Raw genomic sequence first — 19,481 nt, forward strand, 5'->3', positions numbered from 1 at the left:
TTGTCGAAAGCCCATTTTAAAATGTCAGGGGTCTTTACATAGCTGGTAGATGGGAATATTATAGCTGGTAGATGGGAATATTATAGCTGGTAGATGGGAACACTATAGCTGGTAGATGGGAACACTATAGCTGGTAGATGGGAACACTATAGCTGGTAGATGGGAACACTATAGCTGGTAGATGGGAATATTATAGCTGGTAGATGGGAACACTATAGCTGGTAGATGGGAATATTATAGCTGGTAGATGGGAATATTATAGCTGGTAGATGGGAATATTATACCTGGTAGATGGGAATATATTGACGAGGCATACTCAGGAAGTGTTAACTGTGTATGCCTATGGCACTTCTGAATTTATTCTGCATTTCCTACATATGATTCACTCCACTAAGCAGGGGAGTGGAAATAGCCTACGCTACTCTATTCCTTTGAGATGTATTTCATTCTTGTCTCAATAAACATACTTGAACTCCACTAAGCAATCATTTTACTGTTCATTTTTGTAGTCAGATCATCGATTATCTGTAATGTATATGATAACACTCTTATTTTCCATGCAGAGAGTATGCATATAGTGTTATGAGCCGTTCTTGTAATAGCTGGACGGTAGAGCGAGGGTCTCGCTTCATGCAGGTCGGCGTTCAATCCCCGACCGTCCACAAGTGGTTGGGCACCATTCCTTTTCCCCCCGTCCCATCCCAAATCCTTATCCTGACCCCTTCCAAGTGCTATATAGTCGTAATGACTTGGCGCTTTCCCCTCCCTGATACTTCCATTTCATTCCTGTGTGGGTAAGCTTGCTGTACAGGTTTACTGTATTCCTTCTGTTTCAGACCTCTCACGAGGCTTGAGAGGGAAGGTGTAGAACTTATGTAATAGATAAATCACGTGATAGATCAAGAGAGTTTGAAAATAAAATAAAAATTTGTTGGTTCCTTTCGAATAAAGCTTCCATATTCATCCTAATTTATTTAACTGGCTCTGAAATGATATAATTATGATAGTAGACATTCTATAACACGCTGTTGACTCTAGATATTCTGTAATATGCTGGAGAATGACTGTATGTATGTAATACCTTAGTGTGTTACTATAGACATTCTGTAACATGCTGAAGTACGACTAGACATGTTCGCAGTGCGACGATTCGCATAGACATTCAAGTAGGCGTTTTTATGCACTGTTTGCCAGGAAATGATACTCCCCATATGTACGTGTGCGTGTGTGTGTGTGTGTGTGTGTGTGTGTGTGTGTGTGTGTGTGTGTGTGTGTGTGTGAGAGAGAGAGAGAGAATAGCGTGTGAATGTCTTTATGGTTGCGCCTGTGTATATTAAAGTGCAGCTGAATGAGTGTTTGTGTGCGTGTATCTATGTGCATTTATATGTGTGTGTGTGTGTGTGAGTCTTTATGTGTTTGCATACATACCTGGATGTACTCACCTGGATGTACTCACCTAGATGTACTCACTTGGATGTACTAACCTAGATGTGCTCACCTGGATGTACTCACCTGGATGTACTCACCTAGATGTACTCACCTGGACGTACTCACCTAGATGTACTCACCTAAATGTACTCGGCTGGATCTCTCCTAACCTATATAGTCTGGCGAAGTCCACTTACTTCAGCCTCTCCTTGAAGCTTAATCCCTCCAGCTCGAGGGCGAGCTTTAGTGAACATTTTTGAACATATTGCACATCCTTGAACATATTGCACATCTCTTACCAGTTCACAGTTTTCGACTTAATTATGAAAAAATGGTGTAGCATATTCAAAAATGGCTATCATGAGGTTATCTTGAGATGATTTCGGGGCTTTAGTGTCCCCGCGGCCCGGTCCTCGACCAGGCCTCCACCCCCAGGAAGCAGCCCGTGACAGCTGACTAACACCCAGGTACCTATTTTACTGCTAGGTAACAGGGGCATAGGGTGAAAGAAACTCTGCCCATTGTTTCTCGCCGGTGCCCGGGATCGACCCCGGGACCACAGGATCACAAGTCCAGCGTGCTGTCCACTCGGCCGACCGGCTCCTTTCATGGTTCATACATCTGATATTCATATTGCCCAGAAAATTATTTTGGTCTAAATTTCTGAAGAATTCACAGCCATTATGTCCTAGGCTGATGAGAGGACATTTCTAATGAGTGCTTCTGGTATTTGATCTAAGGTTTTGAGTACTCACGAATCTTTCTCATTTTTTAATGCTGGAATCTGCTGCCCTTACCATCCCATATTTCTGAATAGATCTTCACATTATTGCTTACAATCCCCCATGCATTGAATTGGGGTTTTGGCAACAGGGTATTGAGAGACAAAACCTCTTTCCATTAAATGAACAAATCCACAAGGGCCGTGACGCGGATTCGAACCTACGTCCGAGAACATCCCAGACGCTGCCTTTATCGACTAAGCTACGACATGGTCAAAAGAGTTGAAACCGAAGTTCTACTGAACTTACTGGATCCTGCAGCCTCTTTCCATTACTTTTGCATCGTCTGTAAACACTGATATGAAGTAGCTATTTTCCACTCTCATGTCGTTGACGTATATATATGAAAGAGGATATACGTCATATATGCTGGGATATAAGCGGTCCCAGCACCAACCCTTGTGGTACTCCACTCGTAACCCCTTACTCTGATATCTCCACCGCTTACTGCAATACTTGCTTACTTCCTGAGAGATACTGGGAAGATTCTTCCTAGTACATATGCCTTCTCCAGCTTAAACGGGAGTCTCTTGTTTATTAAATTATCAAATTCATTTTGACAGTCGAGAACACGCCATGTTTGGTTTCTGTGAAGCAAGATTTTCCTTTGTTAAAGTCGTGCTGGTGTTTTAAGGCTAACTATATATAGAGCTGTTCCAAATGTTCTAATTGCTTCGTTGCTAGTAACTTGCGTGTTAGTGATATTGATCTGTAGTTTAGCGGTTCTAGTTTTTCACCTTTTTTTTTTTTGGTTTATTAATATTGTATTTAACATTTTTCAACGGCATGCAGGATTTCTCGTGCATTTAAATTGCGTTTGTCTGTGTTTTTGCGTGCATCTGAATGTGTGTTTCTGAGTGTGTTGGTGTATATGCTTCTGAGTGAGTTGGTGTATTTGCTTCTGAGTATGTCTGTGAATATGTTTCTAGTGTGCTTTCTGTTTTTCATAAATTCAGGTAATGTGTATATTTCTGCGCGTATCTTCCTGTCTGTCTTTATATTTATAGAAAATATCCTTCAATTCCAAACTGGAATATTTTAAATGTCACTGTTTTGCTTATTAACGTAGAATGATCATATGCTGAACTATATTCAATCACCCTCATCCTCCTCCTCTCCCATCAGATCTGTCAGGGCGCGTGAAGTTGCCTTAAATCTAGTTTAAAAATGTTATCTCGAAGTTCGGTTATTTTTTTCAGGGTTACATATCCTGTGAGTTAGCATATCAGTGTAGTATCATTGTACCCACCGTGAGGAAGGAGAGCTGCCGGGTTCAGTGTCTTGTTAAGTGTATCCAGGTAAACATATGCAGATGAGGAGTCACAATAACGTGGCAGAAATATGTTGACCAAACCACACACTAGAAGGTGAAGGGACGACGACGTTTCGGTCCGTCCTAGACCATTGAGAATGGTCCAGGACGGACCGAAACGTCATCGTCGTCTCTTCACTTTCTAGTGTGTGGTCTGGTCAACATATCCCAGTAAAGCTTGGATACAATTAACTGTCTCCAGTTAAGAGATCATCAGACAAGGAGATTATCATTTATCCAAGCTTCAAGCTTACATTATTTTGTGACGAGGAAAAATAGCGAAATCAGAATCTATATATGTGCTAAGCTAATTGCTTTCTATCGCAGATTCTTTGCCTCTATAATGATTGATAACGATGGCTGCAGTTTCATTGCGTGCTGATTCACTGCTTTGCTGTCTGATGATTTATAGAAGATTCTCTGGGGAAACAGGATTCAGTATGATCTCTTAGCATCACCAGAAAGTCGGTATATTTGCTCTTTCATTTTCATTTTCATTTTCTTTATTCGGACATGAGAAGGAATATTCCAGAGCGTGATCAACTTTCCCCGACTAGTTACCATTTTCACAACTTTGCATGAAAATTACATGAAATTTTCATGCAACTTTGATATCTACAAATGAATACATTCGTATCAATGAAAATAATCCTTTTAAAGTATTCATTTCCCAAATTCTTATATGTGAATAGTGCTGGAAACGGTGCTAGTTCCTCTGCGGAAAATATTATTGAACCTAACCATGGAATATTTCCTAGAAATGTCTTCGTTATTATCATTAACTTTACTTAAAATAAATTGATACGTTTATTGTGGTATGTTTTGGGTTTTGGGATTCAGTTCCTGAGCCCAGTGTGTGTAACCCGGCTCTGTGCTAATCACAGGATGATCGCATAATAAACTTAACTAATTTATGGCCATTCTGAGGAAAAAATTTCGTCAGTCTTTGCACACAGAAATCACAACAGCGTGATGCATCATATGAATGAATCCACAAGGGTAGGTTCGAACCCTAATCATGGGCCTTGTGGATTTGTTCATTCTTCAGTCTTTTCGCATACAAAGCTTTAGAACGACGTTTTGCAATACTGCAATAACACGAGAGTACCTTACTCAACCAAATGTAGTTTAGGGTTCAGTTCTGAGCCCATTATGCCCTGTAATCTGTAATTTCAATCTGTTATCTGTAATCTGTAATCTGTAACGCCTATCATTGTACATATTACAGGAACCAGATTAAAAGTACAAAACTATATCCATATATTGGTAATTCAGTATGCCAATATTATAAACTATAGCCCTATATTGGTAAGCCAGTATGCCAATATTATAGAGAGATGTTGTGAAGGGTTGAGATATGTTTACACAGGAGCGACTCCAAGCCCAGGATATTCGGGTTGACTTCTGTCAGGAAGGGGGAGGCACTTGTTGATTTTAGCCTCTCCACTGCCAATCATAACTCAGTATTCGTATCAAAACTAAAATCCGGAGTCGGGTTGGTGAAGGCTGGTTGTGAGGCTGGGGCGTGATTGGCTGGTGAGAGGAGCCACGTCACGGCGCCCCGCCCCCTCTAGTGGGTTCTGGCGCGAGGGGACACAACACCCTCCGCCACAATACCCCTCACTTGACAGGTGGTTCCCCACATCACACGCAATTCCGCGAAGACCTGACGTGCTTGACGCTTGTGCTTGACGTTTTGTGATTGTGAGGTGTTGACACTTTTCTCAAAGGTGATAACGGCTGCTGCTTGTGAAGTGAAGTGATGTCTAACATCACCATTATTGTTTGGTGATGTTAGTGGCACGGGAGAGACCTCGCTGGCTAGGCAAGTGCAGGAGACTATAAGCTGCCGTGGATGAGCGCTCATACCCAGAGCTTAGATTTCACTATCTCCGTCGCAGTGACACACAGCCAGTTTTAGCGCAGCGCTGACGGCTACACATCAATTTTGACTGTAATGAGACTTGAACGAATATCATAAAAGTGCCAAAGAGTTTTTTTTACAGTGAAACGAATCATTATTATATTCGCGCAAAATAAGAATTCCCTAACCATTCGAATAATGCATTATGTGTATATGCTGCCACGCCGAGCATTTCAAGTTTGACATTTTGCCCCGAGGGGCGAGGTAATTGGGCAGTAGAGTGATTTATATAGCAGAGACGGGTAAGGGGGGGGTCAAAGGTGCTTGGAAGTGTATTGAAACCACAGTGATTCAAAGCGGTAGTTAAGGAAAACAATCAGCACCATGGAGCAGACAGTGTTAGGTGGGGGAGTGTCCCTGCCTGCGACCCCGGGCACAATGGTGTCCCTGGGGCCGTCCCTGGCCACCCTGGCGCCCCTAGAGCCCCCCAGGGGGTCACCATACCCAGGGCTTCTCTCCGGGTCAGAATGGGCACTTCTGGAAACCACTGACATCACACGAGACTATGGTGGGCTGTTTTCCTCCTCGCTTGTAGAATACGGCCTACCGCCCATTCTGCCACGCACGCCCACGCCCCACGACGCCCTCCACCCATCCCACGACCTCACCTATCCTATGCACTACATCACCCCCGCCGACTATCCGGCTCCTCTAACGCCGGAAAGTGACCCACCGTCAGATGGCAGCGGGTCCCCGACCTCGTCCCCACCGACGTCTCACCTGCTGCCCTCCGCTCATTCCTTCACCTCGGCTGCCCACTACGTGTCCACCTCACAATTCACAAACTATCTACCGAGCCACGCCGCCTTCAGCAGCCTATCCCCGCCTACCGACGACCTAGTTACGCTGTCCTCCGTCCTACCCAGCAACCACGGGAGCGATCAGACCTCGTCCCTAGGCAGCCTGCTGCCCCTAGCAGGGCCTAGCGCCGGAGAAATGACCTTTGGGGCACTCAACGGAGATGTATTGACCTCCTTGGGGTCACTAGTTAGTGACCATCGCGCGGAACTCTCCCACCACCACTCCGAAAACACAGGTGAGTCCCTTGTGTTGATTTTCTGCCACAGGTGTATATACATGAGCATAATGGGATTTAGGAATTAGGTTCATGTATATATACACATGTTTGCATTTGTTAGGTTTCTTGTTGGATTAAAGACCCATCAACCTCTGGAAGGCTATTAAGGGCTATCAACCACTGGAGGGTTATTAGGGCCACCACAGAAACTTGCTGGTTAATAAGCAAGTATATCTTAGTCCAAAATATAAACTAGGTTGTTGTTGTTATAGATTCAGCTACTCGGAACAAGTTCCAAGTAGCACGGGCTATGGTGAGCCGTAGTGGACTTACCTGGCACGGGAACGGGGGCAGGTAGCACGGGCTATGGTGAGCCCGTAGTGGACTTACTTGGCTCAGGAGCAGGGGTAAGTATCACGGGCAATGGTGAGCCCGTAGGGGAGTTAAATGGCTCAGGAGCGGGGCAAGTAGCACGGACGAGCCCAGAGAAAAGATCAGCATTTTTCATCCCAGAAGGTCGGAAATCGGTCAATATAGAACATTCTAGCATATAAAATTCATGACATTGTATGCTTTTCTGCATCACATAATTTTGATAGTACACCTGACGCTTATATTTTGAGAAAGCAGTCATGATACGTTTGTATTCATGGCATATGTATTTATTTATTTATTTATATACAAGAAGGAACATTGGGTTGTGAGAATACATATATCGGCATTAAAACATTGCGCTGCAGAGTTCTTACTCAACAGTTCCATATAAGAACGCGCCTAGCGGTATTCACCATACTTTCTGATCCCTCAGTTGTGGTAAGTGAAAACATATATTAAGGTCCGCGGTGACAATCGACTTGAGAATGGTCCAGGACGGACCGACACGTCGTCATCCCTTCATTTTCTAATGTGTGGTCTGGTCAACATACTTCAGCCACGTTATTGTGACTCATCATCTGCAAAACATATATTAATTTTTTGGTTAAGTACTCGGTCAATCAAGTAGCTGTCTTAGACTTTATGAAGGGTTACATAGTTTGTGTCAAGAACTACAGATAGGGTAGGATATTATCAGGGGGGGGGGAAAGCGCCAAGCCATTGCGACTATATAGCACTTGGAAGGAGGTCAGGATAAGGATTTCGGATGGGACGGAGGGTGAGGAATGATGCCCAACCACTTGGACGGTCGGGGAACTGCGAGGTTTCTTATAAATCTCCGTCTCAAGGGAGGTTAGCTAAGAGGTGTTAAGGATCATGCGATTAGTAGCCAACAGTGGTCAACTTTCTATACATTATGAGGCCAGTTTGAAGAACACGGGACATGGATAAGTAATTGTAAATCCCCAGATACCTCACACCGGCCTCTCTGAAGGCCTTCAGGCGATTCACAACGACAGATCATATTAAAATTACATGAAAACACCCGACACGAGTCGATTCCACATAATAGAGTCACATAATAACACATAATAGCCAACAGGAGCAGTGAATTCTGGGGCTGTGTGGAGGAATGAAAATCCTAAATTTTCTCCTTAAAATTCTCGCCATTAAAAATTGTAAATATCTTCCCAAATATTATATATATATATATGTATATATATATATATATATATATATATATATATATATATATATATATATATATATATATATATATATATATATATATATTTATATATATATAAAACGTTAACAATTGTGTAACTAGCTTCAAAAGATTGTTACTTGCTTAGCTAAATGAACTATTTGGTTCAGTTCCTAAACCCAATGTGGGCCTCTGTAACCCTTTCCACCACCGTCCCGGGGATAGGTATCGGGTGCACAATAAAGAAATTGAATTGTAGGCAATAACGACAAAATGAATAAATTAAACCTTCACAAATTAAGAACACAAGGCAAGAACATATAGAACACAAGGCTAGAACACACAGAACACAAAGCTAGGACACATAGAACACAAGGCAAGAACATATAGAACACAAGGCTAGAACACACAGAACACAAAGCCAGGACACATAGAACACAAGGCTAGAACTAGCCTCAGTGTTACAGTATGCAATCTGTTATGTATTAAATTTTTAAACACGTCTTGAGGAAAAAAAACAGAAACATGATATTAAACAGGAGCCGAGAGAAAAACGGTGTATTGTTAAACAATATCTGGGGAACTATCAGGATAAAGAGGACCAGGAGAAAACGGCATGTTAAACAGGATAAGAAAAAGGTATCATGTTAAACAGGACCCGAAGAAAAGAGAATCATGTTAAACAGAACGAGGGAGGGGGGGAACAGTATTATTTTAAACAGGCCAAGGGAAAACTTTATGATGTTAAACAGCACCCTGGGGAAGACGGTATCATGTTAAACAGAACCTGGTGACAAATGATATATTAAACGGGACCAATTGACATCGCTATCATGTTAAACAGGACCTGTCATCAGTTTAAGTCCTTGCAAGACGCTTTTAGGCCTCACACCATAAATAAAACGAAAATGAGAAAATGAACTTTGGAGAGTTAATTTTTCAATTACCCCCGACAGTAAAAAAAACATAAGAAATATTGAGAAGATTCAAAACACATCATAAGAGACGTAACACTAACCAATTCCTGGAGACGAGAGAACCAATACAAATTAAGGAATCACGGTATCTACAGAGATTCTATTGGCCCATTATCGTCCAATACCTTCTAATGAGGTCAATAATTTCCAAGTGAGGAATCTTCTAATGCCCTTTATGCCCATGTGAGGCAACTCCTATATATATATATATATATATATATATATATATATATATATATATATATATATATATATATATATATATATATATATATATATATATATATGTGTGTATATCACGAAAATAAACACGTGATTAAGAATGTGACAATGTCAGACCACGGTGGAAAATGAAACAGGAATTTCCTTAAGTACTTTCGTATATTAAATACATCTTCAGAAGGATTCTGAAGATGTTCCTTCTGAAGATGTATTTAATATACGAAAGTACTTAAGGAAATTCCTGTTTCATTTTTCCACCGTGGTCTGACATTGTCATATATATATATATATATATATATATATATATATATATATATATATATATATATATATATATATATATATATATATATATATATATATATATATACATATATATATATATATATATATATATATATATATATATATATATATATATATATATATATATATATATATATATATATGTATATATATATATATATATATATCCTCCCAAACGCATTCATATAGTATAACGTTAAACAGGACGTACTGTATTAGGAATGACTGTATCGGGTTAAACAGGACCTATAGGGGATGACTGTATCGGGTTAAACAGTACCTAGTGACGATTGTGTCACGTTAAACAGAACCTACGGACGTCTATATCACGTTAAACAGACCTATGGCGATTGTAACACGTTAAACAGCCCCAGGGACGATTGTATCACGTTAATTACGACTTAGAAACGACTTTATTACATTAAACAGGACCTAAGGGCCTAATATATAACATTAAACAGGACCTAAGGGCCGAATATATCACATTAAACAGGACACAGAGCGAGAGTATCACGTTAATTAGGTGATAATCAATTGACTCGAACCCATACTGCCAGGAGCAGTATGGGCTCGATCCAGAAGTGAGTTCGAGTCACTTCTGGGGTGCGATTTTTCAGTTGCATATATGCCTGGGGACCATTCAGGTCCCCAGTTTGCATTTGTTCGCATTTGTGTTCCTCACGTGTGCCCCAAAGAATGAGGTGATCTGATAAAATACCAAGCCCAAGACTACCATCAGAGTGCCGGCGGGATGATGGGGAACTAGCCCCGGCTACCATCATCTTTTGTCCGGTCGGGATGGTCGAGTGGTTAAGGGGTCCTGTACACCAGTTGCAGAGTGCTCCTGGCAGTATGGGTTCGAGTAACTTCTGGGGTGTGAGTTTTTAGTTGCATATATGCCTGGAAACGGTTCAGGTTTGTTCACATATTATATATATATATATATATATATATATATATATATATATATATATATATATATATATATATATATATATATATATATATATATATATGTGTGTGTGTGTGTGTGTGTGTTTACTAGTTGTGTTGTGTTTACTAGTTGTGTTTTTGCGGGGGTTGAGCTTTGCTCTTTCGGCCCGCCTCTCAACTGTCAATCAACTGTTTACTAACTACTTTTTTTTTTTTTTTTTTTTTTTTTTTTTTTTTTTTTTTTTTTAATTTCCCACCCCACACACACACACACACACCCCAGGAAGCAGCCCGTGACAGCTGACTAACTCCCAGGTGCCTATTTACTGCTAGGTAACAGGGGCACTTAGGGTGAAAGAAACTTTGCCCATTTGTTTCTGCCTCGTGCGGGAATCGAACCCGCGCCACAGAATTACGAGTCCTGCGCGCTATCCACCAGGCTACGAGGCCCCCTACCAGGCTACGAGGCCCCCTCGTGTGTGTGTGTGTGTGTGTGTGTGTGTGTGTGTGTGTGTGTGTGTGTGTGTGTGTGTGTGTACTCACCTAGTTGTGGTTGCGGGGGTTGAGCTCTGGCTCTTTGGTCCCGCCTCTCAACTGTCAATCAACTGGTGTACAGATTCCTGAGCCTACTGGGCTCTATCATATCTACATTTGAAACTGTGTATGGAGTCAGCCTCCACCACATCACTGTCTAGTGAATTCCATTTATTAACTACTCGGACACTGAAAAAGTTCTTTCTTATGTCTCTGTGGCTCATTTGGGTACTCAGTTTCCACCTGTGTCCCCTAGTGCGTATGCCCCTTGTGTTAAATAGCCTGTCTTTATCTACCCTGTCAATTCCCTTGAAAATCTTGAATGTGGTGATCATGCCCCCCCCTAACTCTTTTGTCTTCCAGCGAAGTGAGGTTTAATTCCCGTAGTCTCTCCTCGTAGCTCATACCTCTCAGCTCGGGTACTATTCTGGTGACAAACCTTTGAACCTTTTCCAGTTTAGTCTTATGCTTCACTAGATATGGACTCCATGCTGGAGCCACATACTCCAGGATTGGCCTGACATATGTGGTATACAAAGTTCTGAATGATTCCCTACACAAGTTTCTGAATGCCGTTTGTGTGTGTGTGTGTGTGTGTGTGTGTGTGTGTGTGTGTGTGTGTGTGTGTGTGTGTGTGTGTGTGTGTGTGTGTGTGTGTGTGTGTGTGTGTGTGTGTGTGTCTGTGTGTGCGTGTGTGTGTGTGTGTGTACACCAATAATCAGACGATCATTGGTGAAGTGGTTACAGTACCCTGTACCCCAGGGAGGGATTCCGATGGCGAGGGTTCGAAACCTGGTCGGGTCAAAAGAGTTCTTAGTGATTAATGGTTCTGACGTTCATAAAGCCTTTGTCACACACACACACACACACACACATATAAACAATTGATAACGATATACTAGGGAACACTCTACCACAAACCTAACCAAATATGCATTATCGTCGCCAAGTCGGAGCGAAATTCTTTTAAAATGACTAAGACAAATGCAAATTAGCTCAGACAGCTGCTAGTAGATTTTTAAAAGTCACACGATCTCACGTCATGAAACGCCGAGAGCTCACTCACACACACACTGATCACTCGACCCGCACTAACTGTTGGCCCTACCTCCTTCCCTGCTAACGACCCCCATTAATACTGCTTCGGACGGGTTCTCAGGTTCTAATTAGTGTACCGAAGGAGAGGGTTAAGACCTAGCTTGTTTTGCGGTGACGGAGGCTGAGGAGTGAGACAGAGAGAGAGAGAGAGAGAGAGAGGGGGTGTTTCTGTGGCTCTGTAGGTGTCCGGGGCTGGTCGCTTCACACAACTCATGCATGACGGACATGCTACACCCAGGGGATACTAAGTTATTCCGGCTATGCAGTGTTGGGTGTCGCACCACCCTGCTGTTCTGCTAGTATCTCTCTCTCTCTCTGTCTCTCTCTCTCTCTCTTCCTGGGGCTGTATTGGTCTCGTCTGGTAGAGTACATGATTACTGAGTGTGATAATCAACACTGTTTACTGCTGCTGCTACTTCTACTGCTACTTCTACTGCTACTACTACATCTACTACTGCTGTTGCAACTACTGTTATTGCTACTAATGCTGCTGTTACTACTGATCATAATATTGCAACTCCTACTATTTCTACTGCTTCTACTACTTGTACTGCTACTACTGCTACTAATACTGCTACTACTGCTACTAATACTGCTACTACTGCTACTAATACTGCTACTACTATTAACACTACAACTACTACCCCCTACAACTCTACTATTATTACATGAGCTCTGAGTTTGGAGTGATTTAGAGGCAGGATAGCCCCAGTGGGGTCCGCTTTTCAATGCTGGAGAAGAAACTGGCTTCTTAGTACTCGGTTCGTACTAAGTACTTCTTAGTACAATTGGATAGTACTCAGCTTGAAGGGAAGGGACCTATCAGGATAAAGCGCCAAGCCATTACGAATGTGTATCACTTCGAAGGGGGTCAGGATAAGGATTTGGGATGGGACGGTGGGAAAAGGAATGGTATCCAACCACTTGGACGGTCGGGGGATAGAACGCCGACCTGCATGAAGCGAGACCGTCGCTCTACCGTCCAGCCCAAGTGGTTGGGTCGATTAGACTTGGTTGAGAAGCTGAAGAAGCTGCCTATTACCTAATACTCAACTTTCAGTATGAATTAGTATTCAGATTGGAGAACGAGGTGCCTAGTCCTCAGCATGATGATTGGGCTAATCCTCAGCCTGGTAAACGGGTCAGTACTCATCTTGGAGGACGAGCCTCATATTACTCGTCTTGGAGAACAGTCCAATTAGTACTCAGCTTGGAGAACGGACTTGTACTCAAACCTCTCCACCGTTATCCCCCCTCTCTCCTTCCCTCTCCTGTTCCCCTCCCCCTCTCCTTCCGTCTGTCTCCCCATAACTCCCCCCTCTCTCTCTCTCTCTCTCTCTCTCTCTCTCTCTCTCTCTCTCTCTCTCTCTCTCTCTCTCTCTCTCTCTCTCTCTCTCTCTCTCTCTCTCTCTCTCTCTCTCTCTCTCTCTCTCTCTCTCTCTCTCTCTCTCTCTCTCTCTCTCTCTCTCTCTCTCTCTCTCTCTCTCTCTCTCTCTCTCTCTCTCTCTCTCTCTCTCTCTCTCTCTCTCTCTCTCTATCTATCTATCTTTCAATCTATATTATCTTTATCTTCCTATCTCTCTGTCTCTGTCAATGTATTTATATTTATCTATCTCTATTTATCCATCTCTATTTACCTATCTCTATATATTTACTTCTATTTACCTGTCTTCCTATATCTCTTTCTATTTATCTATCTAATTATCTACATATTTATCATTCTATTCATAGATTTATCCATCTATATATCTAGATTTTTATCTATCTATTTATCTACCTATTTATCCATCTAAATATCTATCTGTATATATTTTTCTGTCTCTGTCTAGCTCTATCGCTATCTATCACCATCTATCTGTCTCTGTCTACTTATATCTTCCTATCTGTCTGTCTATCTATCTGTCTTTGGATATGTATGTATATATGTATGTATGTATGTATGTATGTATGTATGTATGTATGTATGTATGTATGTATGTATGTATGTATGTATGTATGTATGTATGTATGTATGTATGTATGTATGTATCTATCTATCTCTGTCACTGCGTCTCTTTCTCTCCATGTATCCATCTCTCTATCTATCTTTCTTTGTCTATCTCTATCTATATCTTTCTTTGTCAATCTCTCCGTGCCTACTGTTATCAGTACTGCTCTTGTCCTCATATTATCCCCCTATTCCTCCTTTCCCCTCATTCCATATCTTCACTATACACTATCTTCACTATCTATACTCCTCCTCATCACCATAACTCTCTTCCTTACTCACTGTTTTCATCACAGTAGCCCGAATGAATTCAGTTATCCCCTTGGGTAATTCATGAAAATAAGAGACAACTCTACGGAAATCAAATTCCCGATTTTATCACTGACAAATCACATTGTGGGGTGGATTACAGGGTGATGCTTTATAAAGCACTTATAACTTAAGCCTACCCCCCAGATAGATAAGCAGACAATCAGACAGACAGACAGACAGACAAAGAGACAGACAGAGACAGCCTCTCTTGCAGCATAGATAAGGTCACAGGTGTAAACAACGCAGTGGGAGCTATATCCGGTAAGCACAACTATATCTATCTAATAAAATAATAATAACAACATATCAGTGAAGAATATGAGTGGGATTGGGTGGTTATAAATAGGAGCTGCCTCGTATGGGCCAATATTGAAATTGAAATTGAAACTGAAATAAGTTTATTGAGGTAAAATACACACAAAGGGATGAGGTAGCTCAAGCTATTCTCACCCCGTTACCTGGGCCAATAGGCCTTCTGCAGTTGTCTTTGTTCTTATGTTCTTATTTTCTTATGTAATACTTCTTTAACTACCCATTAGAGACTGGTTCTAGAACTATAGACTGATTCTGTAATAAACCGGTTACAATTGTAACTAATAAGGTAACTCTTAATAAAATCATAAGAACGTAAGAATAAAGGTAACTGCAGAAGGCCAATTGGCCCATACGAGGCAGTTCCTATTTATAACCACCCAATGCCACTCATATACATGTCCAACCCACGCTTGAAACAATCGAGGGACCCCACCTCCACCACGTTACGTGGTAATTGGTTCCACAAATCAACATCCCTGTTACCGAACCAGTATTTAGCCAGGTCTTTCCTAATTGTACACTTTTCCAATTTATACCCATTGTTTCGTGTTCTGTCTTGTATTGATACTTTTAACACCCTATAATTATCCTCTTTTAATGCCCATTAATAATTAACCATTAACAACAAACTTATAACTTTTAGTCATAATTATAACTGATCAACAAGGTCATAACTATATCCAACTTATTAGTTATATATAGTTACTCAACCACACTAACAATGTCGTAACAATAACGAGGTGTAGTTCGCGAGGAAAGTTTCCCCACTTGCCTCCTAAAGTCCATTACAGCCCGGAGAAGTCATAGTCTCAGATGAGAAAATGTCCTAATAAAAAAAGCCTTGAAATGGTGTGGGGAAGGATGAACGATGGTTGGTGTACTGAGGGCGCCGCTAACTCTCTCAGTGGAACCCTAACCACTAGGGCTGGACGGTAGAGCGACTGTCTCGCCTCCTGCTGGTCGGCGTTCGATTCCCGACCGTCCAAGTGGTTTGGCACCATTTCTTTCCCCCTGTCCCATCCCAAATCCTTATCCTGACCCCTTCCAAGTGCTGTATAGTCGTAATGGCTTGACGCTTTCTGCTGAAAATTCTCTGCCTTCGCGGTGGATCACACTAGGTTCTCTTCTTGCCCTGTTAGTGTAGACCTAGGTAAACTGTCCCAGCCTCTCTGGTGTTGGTGTAGACCGAGGTAAACTGTCCCAGCCTCTCTGGTGTTAGTGTAGACCAAGGTAAACTGTCCCAGCCTCTCTGGTGTTGGTGTACACCAAGGTAAACAGCCTCCAGTCCTCCCCACGCACCATTACCAGGTGTGGAAACCCAACCTCTGATGTTCGTCAACAGGGCGGTCGCCTGTACAACCCAAGAGCTCTCATTATTTACCCGCGGTCACCCGAGATGCTACTGACGCCCGTACCATACACACACACACACACACACACACACACACACACACACACACACACACACACACACACACACACACACACACACACACACACACACACACACACACACACACACACACACACACACACACACACACACACACACACACACACACACACACACACACACACACACACACACACACACACACACACACACACACACATACATATACACACACATATACACACACACACACACACACACACACACACACACACACACACACACACACACACACACACACACACACACACACACACACACACACACACACTCGATGGGGGATAGGTTAGGTACCACTAAACTTTGGTACCACAGCATGGTAATTATTCTATGGGAAGGTTTGAGGAGACAAAATTTGCAGTTTGGAGGCTTTATTAGTTTCTGGCTAATAAAGCATCGACATGGATTCTTACAGACGTAAAGATAGCCTCTTTACACTGAGAGAAAGCAGGACAAGGGGCCATAGATCGAAAGGAATATAAGAATTAGTAACTAGGCATCCACAATGCAAGTTGAGTTTGGTAGCAAGACTGGTAGTATTCGAAATTATTGACAACACTGAAGAAGACAGCTTAATTATTCCCCATTCCCTTTTCTCACTACTAGCAGTAAACAGTTTGCAATCAAGTAATAACGTGCTTGTCTAAGAAGCCAGACATAGATATATAAGCATACTTAGTAAGATGGTAAATATAAAAATGTTGTGGATTCCTTCTCACATTGTTGCCCAACTATTTGGGCTGGACAGTAGAGTGATGGTCTCGCTTCGTGCTGGTCGGCGTTCAATCCCCGACCGTCCAAGTGGTTGGGCACCATTCCTTCCCCCTGTCCCATCCCTAATCCTTATCCTGACCCCTTCCAAGTGCTATAAAGTTGAAATAGCTTGACGCTTTCTCCAAATAGTTCCCTTCTCTTCCCCTTCTCACATTGGCTTGCAGGAACATAATAAAGTTGACGCCCTTGCTAAAGTTGCAGTAAATAAAGACAGTATTGAACGGAATCTTGAGTTATCATTAGACGAGAACTCCAGGAGGAATTTTAAGCAAGTAGAACAGTGCAAACTGGAACTAGCAGGTCCATTGTTCATCATAATGAAATGTGTGAAGCAAAACATGTGTATGGGGCAAGTAACAAAGTCAGTAGACTAACAGATGTTGTCACAGCTCGTACAAGACTTGGCTACAAGTATCTCTGCCAGTTCGGCTTGTATAGGGATCTAGATGAAGTATGTAATGAGTGTGGACAAAGACAGGGACACACACTCGAACACTATATCTTAGATTGTAATGAAATTGAGCCATTTAGAGATAAATCTAAGCTCATGCTGTATGATATAGAAACCTATCTTATTACCATGGATAAATTACCTGAAATCCTTGCACTGTATCCATATTTCGCTTCCAGTAGATAAACGACATATGAGATTAAGAAACAAGTAGTGTATTGTGAAGACTAATAATAAACAGCAGCTCCCCTATGACACATCTCCATTGCTCAAACTATTATATATTAGCGATAAGACCTGCCATGTATGCATAATGACTTACTGTTAATATGTAGCTCTTGTAATAGCAGTTTCTCTGTAACTAGCTGACATTGTAGTTATAAGGTGTGAAGGATAGATGAAATTGTTTATGTAATAATCTAAGAAGAGGTCTGATAAACACATTTTGTGCCCTCTGTAATGCTTTTTTTTTGCGCTACCGCTCACAGGATGAGTATGGGGTGCACAATAAACTACCCGCCTCCGGCGGCAACAATTAAAAAAATCTATATGGAAACTGGAAAGGCAAATTAGCCGAAGTAGCGTAATAAAGTACTCGTACCCTGTACGAGTAGTTAACAAGTAGACTGCTCTAAAAGTTGTATAAGCCACCTCCATCCACATCTATAAGGCCAGATTCAACAATGAATTTGATCGTCAGAATAATTAAACTGAAATGCAACATGTGCAAGGCTAGTTAGGCGGGCGATAAAGACCTAGACCACAATCCTCACAGTCACTAGTAAGGGTGAAGAACGGCCTATTGACATAGCTCGAGTGCAGGGGGGAGTTGTGTAAAATCCTGGTTTGTGTCTCGGAGAGGCTGCAGGATCCAAGTAAATTCAGTAGAATTTCTGGTTGCAATTCTTATACCATGTCGTAGCTCATTCGATTAAGGCAGCGTCTGGGATGCTCTCGGACGTAGGTTCGAATCCTCGTCAAAGCCCTTGTGGATTTGTTCATTTGATACATCACGCTATTGTGATTTCTGTGTGTAATCCTCACAGTCCCCTTTTGTGGTAGATTGTTCAATAAATCACTGATCTATATGTTTAACAGATCTCTAGCCATGTCCTTGGAGGACAGATGAATATATATATATATATATATATATATATATATATATATATATATATATATATATATATATATATATATATATATATATATATATATATATACATATATATATATATATATATATATTTATATATGTCGTACCTAGTAGCCAGAACGCACTTCTCAGCCTACTATGCAAGGCCCGATTTGCCTAATAAGCCAAGTTTTCATGAATTAATATATTTTCTCTAATTTTTTTCTTATGAAATGATAAAGCTACCCATTTCATTATGTATGAGGTCAATCTTATTTTATTGGAGTTAAAACTAACGTAGATATATGACCGAACCTAACCAACCCTACCTAACCTAACCTAACCTATCTTTATAGGTTAGGTTCAGTTAGGTAGCCGAAAAAGTTAGGTTAGGTTAGGTAGGTTAGGTAGTCGAAGAAACATTAATTCATGAAAACTTGGCTTATTAGGCAAATCGGGCCTTGTATAGTAGGCTGAGAAGTGCGTTCTGGCTACTAGGTACGACATATATATATATATATATATATATATATATATATATATATATATATATATATATATATATATATATATATATATATATGCTGGTTAGCATTGTAAATGTGTGGCCACGTCTGTGGTAGAAAAACGATGGTTAGCAGTGTAAATGTGTGGCCACATCTGTGGTAAAAAAATTACGGTTAGCATTGTAAATGTGTGGCCACGTCTGTGGTAGAAAAACAATGGTTAGCATTGTAAATGTGTGGCCACGTCTGTGGTAGAAAAATGATGGTTAGCACTGTAAATGTGTGGCCACATCTGTGGTAGAAAAATGATGGTTAGCACTGTAAATGTGTGGCCACATCTGTGGTAGAAAAATGATAATATTAAAACACAAATTTCCCCGAAGAGAGAGAGAGAGAGAGACGGAGCTGGCCACCCGCGTCCTCCCCGCCGGCTCC

At 41.4% G+C, this 19,481-nt stretch overlaps 1 protein-coding gene across 1 annotated transcript in view; it reads left to right on the plus strand.

Annotated features, from left to right (window-relative positions):
* The first annotated feature begins 5,146 nt into the window (after positions 1-5,146).
* The window catches only part of LOC123751381 (uncharacterized), a 40,983-nt gene continuing 26,648 nt past the window's right edge, over positions 5,147-19,481 (plus strand). The window contains exon 1 of the mRNA XM_045733478.2: positions 5,147-6,482. Coding sequence (XP_045589434.2) covers positions 5,771-6,482 — 712 coding nt within the window. The 5' untranslated portion in view covers positions 5,147-5,770. The remainder of the gene's footprint in view (positions 6,483-19,481) is intronic.

This window comes from Procambarus clarkii, chromosome 4 (genome assembly GCF_040958095.1).
Source record: "Procambarus clarkii isolate CNS0578487 chromosome 4, FALCON_Pclarkii_2.0, whole genome shotgun sequence".
Classification (NCBI taxonomy): Eukaryota; Metazoa; Arthropoda; class Malacostraca; order Decapoda; family Cambaridae; genus Procambarus; species Procambarus clarkii.